A 12,219-nucleotide genomic window follows, 5' to 3' on the forward strand; every position below is an offset into this window, starting at 1 on the left:
TTAATAAATAGCCCAAATAGTTGTGAATTTGGATATTTCTCTACTGTACACCAGTTCATTCATGTTTTTAAACAGGTTAGAAGTGTGAAGAAACTGTTTAAAACCTTTCTGGATGTCAACAATTTTGGAGGAAAAAAACCCCCAAAAACCCTTTCTGGAATTTCCAAAATTAAGATCGGTATTGCTTTGTACAGTAAAACAAACCAAAAACATTTTTCCAGATTTAAAGTTGGTCAGACAGGGACAATCAAACAATTCTGAAGATGTAACAAAATTTATGAAAAACAATTGGCCTATATATGATGATGCTAGCATAAGACTTAATTAATTAAATATCTCCCAGTAGTAAATTGTATACTCATGGTGAGACAAAATAGAAGTGACTGTCATAAATTTAGAAAAACAATGATTATGCATTATGAGAATTGCCATGGCATAAATTTGTGCATTATTCTGGTTTCCTGTATGTAAAGAGTATGTATAAATTTGTCCTTTTGGTCAAAAGATTTGAAATAAGTACAATATGAAGCCTTCATGGTTGTGTTGAAGGTAAGGCGTCAAAAAAAAGTTCTACGGATGGACAGACCTTCAAGTAGGGTCAATCGGTCTAGCCTTTTTAGAATTTTTTTGCAACTGACCATAGAAATCACCAAAATCTGTAAATATTTTGCAATTTTTTGAAATACAAAAAAAAAAGATTTCCTGACATTTCTGAAATTTAGGTTAGCATACATTTGTACAGGAAATTTTGTTCCCCAATTTGTTGAAATCTGGGTCAGTCAGGTCCGTTGAACAGGGTTGCTTTTTCATCGCCGAAAGTAAAGTTTCATTTTATTCAAATAAGCATGCCTAAATATACATTTTAAATGTTATTGCTGAAAATTCAACCTCACGAATAGACGCGACATGTTATTCCAATCACAGATAATAAATTTTAAATACGCGGACACAATTGCTGATTTTGAAAAAGTATAACAACCGTATCTTGTGGTGTAGTACATAAGTATGCATTACAATGACTCCATTGTGTGACGTGTTATTCATTTGAACAATTAACACAGGTGCTGGCCGCCATATTTGGACATTGTATGATTGCGTGGTAGTGTGATTGGTCTCTAGCAGTATTTCCATGATCAGTTATTTACAGGGAAAATGAAAGATAAAATTAAAATTGTACCTGTGTTTCCAAATTTAAAGGAAGATAATGTGGCGCAGATGGAATTAAAAAGTGAAAAGTGACGGTTATGAATGAGGCTAATGACTTAACATCAGATATTTTTTAGATATTGTGAAAGCAAATTGTTTAAATTTTCACAATATCCTCAAACAATTGATGTGCAGTTACTGACCTCTAATCAATTCTTATTGCTGAAAACTGTCCATTTCTCTTTGTTTCATCCACAGCTTACAAAGTCTACGTTGGTAACCTCAACATGATCAATCAACACAGCCACCCAGTATTAATAGTGTTCCCTTTGTTTCATCCACAGCTTACAAAGTCTATGTTGGTAACCTCAACATGATTAATCAGCACAGCCACCCAGTATTAATAGTGTTCTGTCAGCTACTGATCAATGAGTACATCTTACCTGGACGTACTAAGAGATACACATCACATCGGCCTGGTGAGGGCTATGGTGCCATGGATGAAAGCCCAAGTAATCATGCCATCTCATTGACTCATTTCATCAAAAGTAAAATGGAGTAAAAGATATAAGGACATAAATACATTAAACAGTCCCTAATATATTAGAATAATTTTTCAACTTCAACTTTACTTAAAATTTGATCGCTTACCGGGAGCACTTTCACAGTGCCAATTGCGTCCTCAGCCAGATGTTACGGCTCTGATGATTTTTGACTTGATAACCTTGGATGAAAGCCATAAACATCCAGCTGAGGATGCAGTTATTACTGTGAAATTTTATAGTCCCTAATATATTTTGAAACCTGAGTAGCACATACCTACACTTGCATTGCTTGCAGAGATGAATGATGCTTGTTTAGTATCCCAGGGGGGCAACTCAAATATGACAGTGTACGCATGCATGACCCTACCAGCAAATTTAGCCCCTTAATAAGGTAATTAAGTGTAGAATTTACCCCCTAATGAGTTTTTGGCTGGTGAAAATGCAACAAATGTACCCTTTTTGGGCTCATAATTTACCAAAAATTTGAAAAGGTACCCTAAACAAGTTGTCCAGTTTCAGAAAACTACCCTTATTCTTGAAAATCACTGTTTTTAGACCCTAAACGCGTCACGCTGCAGTAACTTGCCTTGCCTAAAAAACACCCCTTTTACTTGTTTTTTTGGTCACGCATGCGTACAGACCATTTATGTGAGTGATCCCCCCGGGTTTAGTATGCACACAGTATAAACACAAAAGTTGGGTTCTGATTGGCTAATTCAGTTGAAGCAACAGATTGGTAATCTGATTGGCTGAGTAATTACACGTCATAGCAGGTAAATGCTTCATTCAGTGCAGAACCGCCTTCATGTAGGGAACGCAAAACCCCGCCCATGTCGCTCATTAACAGGGTGCATGCGTCAACCAGTGCAAGAGAGGGCAATTCTTCTGTGCCAGCTACTGTAACAAATTCAAATTGAGCCTGTCAGTGGTAAGATTTCAGCTCACCTTTGGCAGTGGCGGCACCAGGAATGTTTTTTTGGGGGGTGGGGCATGGGGGGGGGGCAAAGTGAATTTCAGGGGGGTTGCTGCAAAAAGGGGAAATTTGTGTTATTTTGGGGTTTTTGCCTTGAAAGTGTGAGGGGAAAACTGGGGGTAAAGAAAAAATTGAGAAAATGCCCCCCTGCTCCCCCGTAGCACTGCCACTGTCTTTTGGTTTCTGCACTGAATGCAAAACAATCTCAGCTACTAGAAGAATTATAATTGTCCTGAGATCTTTTACTCCAAGATTAGTTGCACATAATCTATTCACTTATGATTCAGTTATTGCAATTTCTTGTCACAAGCAACAAGAATTGATTTTTTTTTTTTTAGATCTATCTAAATCATTGGTTCAGTGGTTCTTAAGGTACAGGCCTTGCCGTTTGAGGTGAGCGATCACCACCGCTCACCCAAACTCAATTTTTAGTGAGCGATTTTCCACTCGTCATAGACGCTCAATATCGCTTGCTGCGAATCACCCAAAATTGAATCCAATTTACGTTCAAGTTTCGATTTATTGTAATAAATGAGCCTTAATTCCTGAAAACGAAAGAGAGGGTATCAACAGTGTGTAATTGTTTCATATTGGTACAAATGACCTTTCAGACCCAGAGTGATTTGACCACTAGAGAGTGATTGACCACTCACCATTAAAATCTAGGTGGCAAGGCCTGAGATAGCTCTTGATATTTTGAGAAAATACCCCCAAACCTGGATTTTTTATGTTGATGCCATGGCCAGCATAAAGAGTATTCCACCTGAGTCAAATTCAAACATGATCACAAATCATAATTAGGCAGTTACTCATTGTATCATGGTGGTTGGGATATTAAGTCAGTCAAAACTATCATTTACTTTTTATAGATGAAAGAATCATAGCGAAGTTTACAGCTATCATCGTAACATAAGATTTGAGGAAATGGGCAAGGGCTAATCAATTAGTGAATAGATTATGACCACATTTGCTATAATCTGTATACCTTCCTCGAGTCAGTAAATTAAAATGAAATTTTGAGATTTTCTCAAAAACTGGTAATTTTTGCAGGAATCTGTTACATTAGTTGGATTTCTTGCATTATTTCCTTTCTGAAAATGTATACTTTTTAATACTTCTCATCATTATATTAAGAGATAAAATAAGAAACAATATCTAAATTACTGACTGGAGGAAGGTGTACAGACTATAACTGTAGTAGAGTTTGTTTTAAGTTTTTGTTTTTTGTTTGTTTCTGTAGTTTGCAAGTAGCAAAGAAATGTATATTTTGGATTCAGATCTCATTCTAAATCATATTAAACTAAAATGTCACTGCTTTATTTCAAGAAAATGAAAATTGTTGAGAGAGAAAGATAGAAAGTGAGATATAGTTACCTGTAAGTGTGGATACTGAAATTAAAAAAAAAAAAGGTTTATTTAGCTCTCTGCAAAATCATGTTATCATTTTCACCAACATACCCATTCTCTCAATGATTACATTAAAACAAATCTGCAATTTCATTCAATCATTGTGCTGCACTCATTGTAGAAATTGAAAAAAAAGAACCCTTCATCTCCACTTTAGTCAAATTAGTTCAGTTGGTAAGTTGTTAGACTCTAGTGCATTGGTCTTTGGTGATGTAAATTTTAGCTTAAACCTAAATTTCCCCTGGGCTGCTTATTATCTCAGTTACCCATATGAGAATTCTGGTAACTGGGCCTGGCTGCAATGGTTTATTGTGGTATGTATAGGGTGTGAGAGTCTTTGCTGCAAGTTCCTTATTATTTCTAAATATTGTCTTTTGGGTCACAATGGTCAGCAAATTCCAGTAAAGCATGCTGAGGTTTGTGGGTTGATGCCTGTTGTAGCACACTATCAATCATTACTCTTTTATCACCCTGTGGATTCCAGGGGCTCTAGCTAGACCCTGGCCAGTGCTTGGACTATGGATCCAATTCCATAAGATGCTCTGCTTTCAGTGGCGTAGCTAGGGGTTGTGGCGTCCAGGGCTAAAGATACATAATGCCCCCCCCCCATTCTCGAAATAATTTGCACAAATAGGGCCTACCACTAACTAATTTTGGTTATAATGAAGTTGAATCGGTGTTAAATAGATCTTTTAAATAACACCTTGTGCTAAAATGTGCTTGAAATTTTTGACTTAAAATGCTTGGAGGGGCGCAGAATTGATGCTAAATTGGTCAATTCATCTGCTTTCTGGCTACTGTCTGCTTTGTTAATGAATAGTTGTCACCTCTCCTTTCAAAATTGATTAATTTTTTTTTGCTCATTTTAACTGGTTCTTGAGAATGAAGACGTATTAACAAATGACATATTACTCTTGATTTCTTGAAATGAATTGTGAATGTAGACATAAAATGTTGATGAACTTTTTTTTAATGTTTGAATTTGCTCTGTTTGTCACAGGTCATGACAGAACTGTACAAGGAAGACGAAAGAAAGCAGCCATCTTCCACTGGCAAATAGCCTATACATTACTGAACAATCCATCCATTATTGGAACTCGCAAACGATCGAGGGCGCTGTCTTTTGCCGACACTCACAGAAGAATTGATGACCTAGCCAACCCAAATAAATACAACCAAATACTAATGCCACATGCGCAACAGCTAATGATAAGGACACAGGCTCGTAAAGGAGACATAGTTGAGCCGCAAGGCGTGACCTTAGATGACCTTGTAATGACCGATTCAGCAGCTCCAATTGTACACCAGCCAACAACTCCAAATAGTACAGAGTTAGACTCCTTCACTTCTCCATTGAGTGAAGCACAACTACCAACTCCAGATAAGACTTTGGATGAGGCTACTAGTGACAAGACAGAGTTGATAGAGGAGGATGGTAATTCAGATTCAGATGATAAGAGCTCAACACCTCTTCAAGCTGTGGTTTAATTGCAATTTCATTTGAAATGAAACAGTGGTAAAGTTTGTTTATAATTGGCGAAAAAAATGAGACTTGTAACGTTTTGTATTGATAGAATGGCGTGCACGCAGTTAGACGCAGCACTTATGCTAGTTGCTCATTGCATAATGCGTGACTGGCATGCATTGAGGACGCGCTTATGTGAATTTACACGAGCGTAAGTTGGGACTTTATTGATTGATGTGTGCAGTAACACAATCCAAATAATTTTCGCCAATTATAAGCCAAACAAAATTTTTTACAATGAAATTTTGTAGTATGCATTTTAATACCATCTAATATATAAAATATGGTGCAAATTAATGTTAAAATTCAAATCTATTTTAATGGTTCTAATAACAGTTTTATAATGGTGCTAATTAAAACCAAATATTTATAAGTTTACACCACATAATTTGCCTAGAGAGCTCGTCCATTTTGATAATGGAGGGGGTAGGGGATTAAAAATAAACCTTCAGGTGCTTTATGGTGTTACGCCAAACCCATATCGAAGCCTCTGTGCACTTTTCAGAAAAATAGTGTGCCTGTGCATTGGTTAACCCAGTAACCCATAGACAGTAATAACCAATACAGACTAATCACCAACAGGTTATGTCCCATCATCACTCGTAACTGAAGGCCAATCATTCCCATGATGTGTGACATATGAAACTGCTACACACACACCACATCTTTTTAGTCTTTCGTGTTAACACAAAGACATTATAATGATCTTTTGCAAAACACGAATGCACACAATGCCCCGAGACACAATGCTGGCATAATTTGTTCAGCCCTCATGAATATGTAAGAATTCACAGCTTGGAAAGGGACTTTGCCTGTTGGTGAATGGTCTGTATGTTTTCTTGTCTGTGCTGCAAGCTTAATTTGTTTGGGGCGTGCTGGTGATCTGGATGATATCGGCCTACTACATTTGCAAACTTTGTCACATTCATGCTTATTAAAGGTGATCAGTTATCATTTGATTTCGGCCTTTACCCACAAATTGCTGAAGGTACGTACTCAATTTTAGTATCTATGCATGACAATCCATGAGTTTTCCATGGCATTACATATGCAGCTTCCAGTTAAATGTGAAAGATGTGTGTTTAGAATGAAGTGGAATGCTAAATTCCTATTTCAAATTTATTAAATGATTTTAATAATTTTATTTTTCTTGAAAATTGTAATGTTTTAGTTTATTTTTACTGTCTTGTTTTGTTATGATAGAAATATTTTTATATTTTAGATAATCAATGATTTTTCAATGAATGGATCATGATTTGTCCAGGTTTTTATATATTTATAAAATGAATGTAAAAGGAACGAAGAGAAATGAAAAGTAGATTTGGAGCAGGTACTCAGTGCTTTTTTGGTATATAAATTGCCATTATTTCTCTCTGGATTTTCAAAAAACCCTATTTTCACTGAACTGGAGCCCAAATGTCACCTTGTATTGTGTTAAATTTAACATCTGGGCTTCAGGTACAAAAATGGGTATAAATATGGGTTAACTTTTGGATTCTCTGAGGCACATACTAAACCTATAAATTATTCTGTGTGAAATTTTCTAATCAAATAAAACAAAAAGAACAAGAACAACTTTTATGATTAAAGTTTAATACTTTTGATCCAAATACAAGAAAGTTATTCCTACCTCTCTGAATTTTCAAATGGTTACTTTGTCTTTCATCAGCGAGACAGACTGATGATGATCATCAGGTTGCGACCTTTCGTTAGACTTGATCAGTCTTGTTGAGAGATGGCTGGTTGACTTTGATTTGCTCTGCTTCCTTAATGCCTCGTTCAAACCACCTATGGTCTCTGTCAAGATCTTAACCTGGTCTAAGTTCACAAAATGAACACCTGATGATCATCATCGGTCTCAGTCTCGCTGATGAAAGATGGAGTAACCATCTGAAAATTTCGAGAGGTAGGAACAAGTTTCTTGTGTTTGGATCAAAAGTTTAAAACATTAATCATTGAATATACTAACTCAGATGAACTTTCATGAAAAACAACTCTTGTTCTGATACCAGAATAATATATTTTATTGCATATACTGTATTATGTAGCACCTTATGAAAAGTTACAACTTATACTGACTATGTACAAAATAAATTGTGTGATAAGGTGACAAAAAAAACCTGTTCTACGTGCCAGACTGACCCAGATTTTGTGCTTTGGTGATCATATTGCACGGTGCATGTAAAATCACCTGTTTTTTGGCAAAAGTATTGATTTTGACTGAAACAATGCAAGCAAGCCAAGTAAGAAAAAATGGCTAATTTTTTAGGGTCATTTGAAAAACAAAAAACATTTGAAAGGTCCATCTGCTTGTAGAACAGGGTTTTTTTTTGCCTTATGCTAATAGACAAATTTGTACAAGCTAGGTACGTGGGTAGATAAATTATAATACTTGTGAAGAGATGACCATTGTTGGAACCCATTCATTTAAAAGTTCTGTCTCAAACTCCCACATGCATTCGAAAATTTGTGCATGTTAATCATGCCTGATTTGTTAAAAACTATTTCATTTTTACCATTGAGGTGATTTGTATGTCTCAAATAAGTCCATGCAACTCAAATCATACATTTTTTCAAGTTATTTTGTGTAACATTATGTGCAATATTACAAGAAAACAAGATTCCCATCAGTCGTAAATCAATTAAATCTAAAATGGAACAAAAAATGCATTCCGCATTAAGATTTTGAACATCAGAGAAGCTTTGAGACAAACTTTCAAATTATGGGCCTTTGTATCTTTGTAGAGTGCATTTCAATTATATTATTAGGCTCAGGGGTTGGTAATGCCACAGGAAAGATATGTATATACAGGGTTGAGCTTTTGTCAGCATGTTTACAAATTAATTATTACATATAATATATCATGTTCGCTTCCAAAACTGAAGTAGATACATCAGTGCCTTATGTAAACATTTATATTCGCTGTCGTAGTGCATGTTAGTAACCATTGGTTACTGATCCAAGCCTGGGCTCATACACCTGTTCCGAATTTTGATATGCCATAGGCTTTGTGTTGTGATCATTTCGATCAGTGGTTAGTAACAAAGAAAGCGTGATCCAGTTGACCTGGCAACGGTCATATTGTAACGTGCACTACGACAGCGAATAGATTTCCCTACATTTCAATCATTTGAATTTCTGACGGCCTATGTAGCCTATGTGAAGCTATTTGACACAATCTGGTCCATGGAGACCAAAAGCAGCAAATTTGAAATTGAGATCAAGGCAAAAATAAGGAGTAAAAAACAAAATATATTTAAGAAACAAGTATACCAGACCTTTGGTATTTTCAGTATATGATAGCTTAATGTTTGTATAAGGTAATAAATATTATAGTAACTCAATTTTCACAAATGCCTCCTTTGGCCCCCATGGAGCAGATTGCGTCACATTTTATATGGCCTTGCATCCAGCACAAATACTTTTTATATACAATATATGCAACATATTTGATTATAAATTCATTGTTAAATAATTCCATAGGAACAAAGTTGGTTGTTTTAAACCCTGTTGTGACATAGAATACTGCTCATTTATTGGATATGTCTACCTTATCCACTTGAGTGAGATCTAGTGGTATTGACAAGTGAGCAAAGTTGTCCTATTGCTAAAATGATGTTACCGGGAGCGAGAAACGGTGGTGTAACACAAGTCATGTGATAGGGGACACTGAGCCCAATTGAGGGGTATGTGCTTCCCTGTGACATGACACCACACCACTGGTGATAAATGTGTGTGAAGCTCGGAAAATTGCATTTTGTGTACTAATTTTGCCAAAAGGTGAAGTGGGCTTAAAGAAAGCGGCATACTACCATTTTGGTTGATTTTGTTCCAGTGGAAGAGACAGGCATATCAAATGAATGAATGAATACACTACCAGATACCTATTGGGGTCGCCTGCACAGGTACACTGTCGCTAAGGTAGTACCACTCTAGCACCACTGGTGGTGGGTACTGTGCAAGAGGATCATATTGGTACTGTGTAGGTACTCTGTATGTACCAGCACAGTACCTTGGTGACAGTGTATCTGTGTAGGAAGCCACAATAGAAATTTTGCAGTATATATATATATGTAATGATGTAGATCTAATACTATGGTTTTACCACTAACACTATGCTAATTATATTAACTGACTATAAGGAAACCTAAATATTTCATTTACTCAGAATTTTGTTTCACAACTTGAAGGTGACACTGACTGGCAACTCAGTTTATATAAAGTTATACAATCTTCTTTGTCTTAAGGGATCTAAAATGAGCATTTAATGCGTTTCGACAGTATTTTTTGTGGGACATGAGAGCACCTCGGACCTATCAATTGCATTCTGAATACTGAAGCATGTCTTTCTGATATCAAATAATTTTCATTTTTGAAAATCACAATATAATACAAATTTTATGACAAATTATAAAATTTGATATTTTTCAAATTTTGATATATAACAGTCCTCGAGTAAATTATATAAATCTAATGATATATTCTTAAAGTGTATGTAGCAGGGAGGAAAAAGCCGACGGTCAATTGAAAATTTTGACCTTTCATATTGAAGATATGGATTTTTTCCCAAAAAGACCTAATTTTTTTTGGTGTTTTGGGAAAAAAATCCATATCTTCAATAATGAAAGGTCAAAATTTTCAATTGATCGTCGGCTTTTCATCCCACCTACATACACTTTAAGTATAAATCATCAGATTTATAAAGTTTACTTCAAGTACTGTTAAATATCAAAATATCAATCTTTAATGATTTGCCATAAAATGTGTATTAAATTGCGAATTTCAAAAATCAAAATTATTTGATATCAGAATGACATTCTTCGTATTCAGAATGCAATTCGATATGTCTGATGTGCTCTGATGTCCCAAAATAAATACTGTCCAAACGCTCATACCCCAGCCCTTAAGAAATTATAATAAAAGTCCTTTCAGGTAAGCAGATCTTTCGGTGTTAAAATGTTCCAAAAAGTCCACCACAATCTTGGCCTTAAAATGTATGGCTTTAACAGAGAAATTACTCTAGTTTTCAGCCAAGAACTTCAGCGGTCTGCCAATTTGGCGCAGTTTATGGCATATACCGAAGTGTGGTTCTGATTGGCTAATTGAATCACATCATCATCACATCGGCACCTCATTCGCTGGTCAAGCTGTGTAGCAACGTGTGACCTAGTTCTTTTTACGCGATAATCAAAACTCAATACCCTCGAACATGCCATAAAAAGAGGATGCTAGAATCACAAAATACTCCTTAATACAAGAAAAACCTTGGTTCTAAGATGTACCAGGCTCGTTACAAAGAACAACTTAGTAGATTGATGAATAAATAGTGCCATTCACTATGGGATTTATATGAATTTAAAAACATTCTGTTGTTTTTGTGATAATTTTATTATAGTAATAGTGGCGTACCAACGGGACAAGGGTTAAGTTCCCCTGGCTTAATTATCCATCCTCTTTAAAACTGCAAATATATTGTGCATTTGTCCCATCATTTTGGTAGTGAGTCAGTGGGCAATCTTCAAATTCTTTTCCCTTGGAAATTGTGCCCGGTGGTAGGCCACTAATAAGTCTGTTCTCAGTTAGGTATATTACATGTCAGAGCATAATCTAAGCGATTGCACATAATGTTTATTTCGAGGGTTGAGAGCCAGAAAGCCATAACTCACAAAGGATTCCTTTGTGAGTTAAAGCTTTCTGGCTCTCAACCCTTGGAATTGTTTATATTTTGAACAACTAAATTACCTGTTCTCTAGTTAAATAAAGTGAGCCCTCAATATCTCTTGTGTGAAGTGTGGCCATCTGTCGCAAACAGGTCAGAATGTTGGTATAACTAGTCTTGAGATATGACAGTCCATTTAAAAACAAAGGTCTAAAGTATGGAAATGTTTTGCATCTAAATATGCACACACAGAGCAATGGTAGAATAGTGGTTGACACACCAACTTTAAACCTAACCTTACCCTTAAAGCTACCCTAACCATAAACCTAACCCTAATCTTTAAACTACCCCAACCATAAACCTAACCATATCCTAACCTTAAAACCACCCCAACCATTAACATATCCGTATCCTAACCTTAAAACCACCCTAACCATAAACATAACCCTATCCTAACCATATAACCACCCCAACCATAAACCTAACCCTATCCTAACCTTTAAACCACCCAACCACAAACCTAACCCTAACATTAAAACCACCCCAACCATAAACCTAACCGTATCCTAATCGTAAAACCACCCCAACCATAACCCTAACCCTATCGTAACATTAAAACCACCCCAACCATAACCCTAACCCTATCATAACTTCATACCCTAACCCTCATCATCTTGGGGTAGCAGCAGATACATAAGTCCTGCCACAGCTTGCTATGCTCTATAGGGTTAGCAATACTGACATGATTTCTTGCAGAAGATTTTCATGTAATTAACAGTAGTAAGCTTGTCTTCTCTGGTAGTACATCTCCCATGGTTGGCCCATTTCTTACATTCATCAAGCTCATCAGTACATGCCAAACCTGAAAACAAACATACAAACACACTAAGTAAAATATTTAATACTCATTTCTTCATCATTTTGGAGGTATAAAACAGGAATATTGGGGTCAATTTGGTTATC

At 35.9% G+C, this 12,219-nt stretch overlaps 2 protein-coding genes and 1 long non-coding RNA gene across 7 annotated transcripts in view; 2 read left to right on the forward strand and 1 right to left on the reverse strand.

Moving 5' to 3' along the window:
- The window catches only part of LOC140171775 (stimulated by retinoic acid gene 6 protein-like), a 33,813-nt gene extending 25,953 nt beyond the window's left edge, over positions 1-7,860 (forward strand). For 3 of the 4 annotated variants that reach the window (XM_072195103.1, XM_072195104.1, XM_072195106.1), the window contains 2 exons: positions 1,491-1,658; positions 5,072-7,860. In XM_072195103.1, coding sequence (XP_072051204.1) covers positions 1,491-1,658; positions 5,072-5,559 — 656 coding nt within the window. In that variant the 3' untranslated portion in view covers positions 5,560-7,860. The remainder of the gene's footprint in view (positions 1-1,490; positions 1,659-5,071) is intronic. The other variant, XM_072195105.1, reaches the window with a different exon arrangement.
- A 292-nt stretch (positions 7,861-8,152) lies between these two features.
- LOC140171776 (uncharacterized) lies at positions 8,153-12,118 on the forward strand. Its single transcript, XR_011861641.1, has 2 exons — positions 8,153-9,836; positions 10,498-12,118. It is a non-coding gene; the product is annotated as an uncharacterized lncRNA (long non-coding RNA).
- The window catches only part of LOC140171774 (uncharacterized), a 42,601-nt gene continuing 40,881 nt past the window's right edge, over positions 10,500-12,219 (reverse strand). For both annotated transcript variants that reach the window (XM_072195101.1, XM_072195100.1), the window contains one exon: positions 10,500-12,118. In XM_072195101.1, coding sequence (XP_072051202.1) covers positions 11,985-12,118 — 134 coding nt within the window. In that variant the 3' untranslated portion in view covers positions 10,500-11,984. The remainder of the gene's footprint in view (positions 12,119-12,219) is intronic.

This window comes from Amphiura filiformis, chromosome 15 (assembly GCF_039555335.1).
Source record: "Amphiura filiformis chromosome 15, Afil_fr2py, whole genome shotgun sequence".
NCBI lineage: Eukaryota > Metazoa > Echinodermata > Ophiuroidea > Amphilepidida > Amphiuridae > Amphiura > Amphiura filiformis.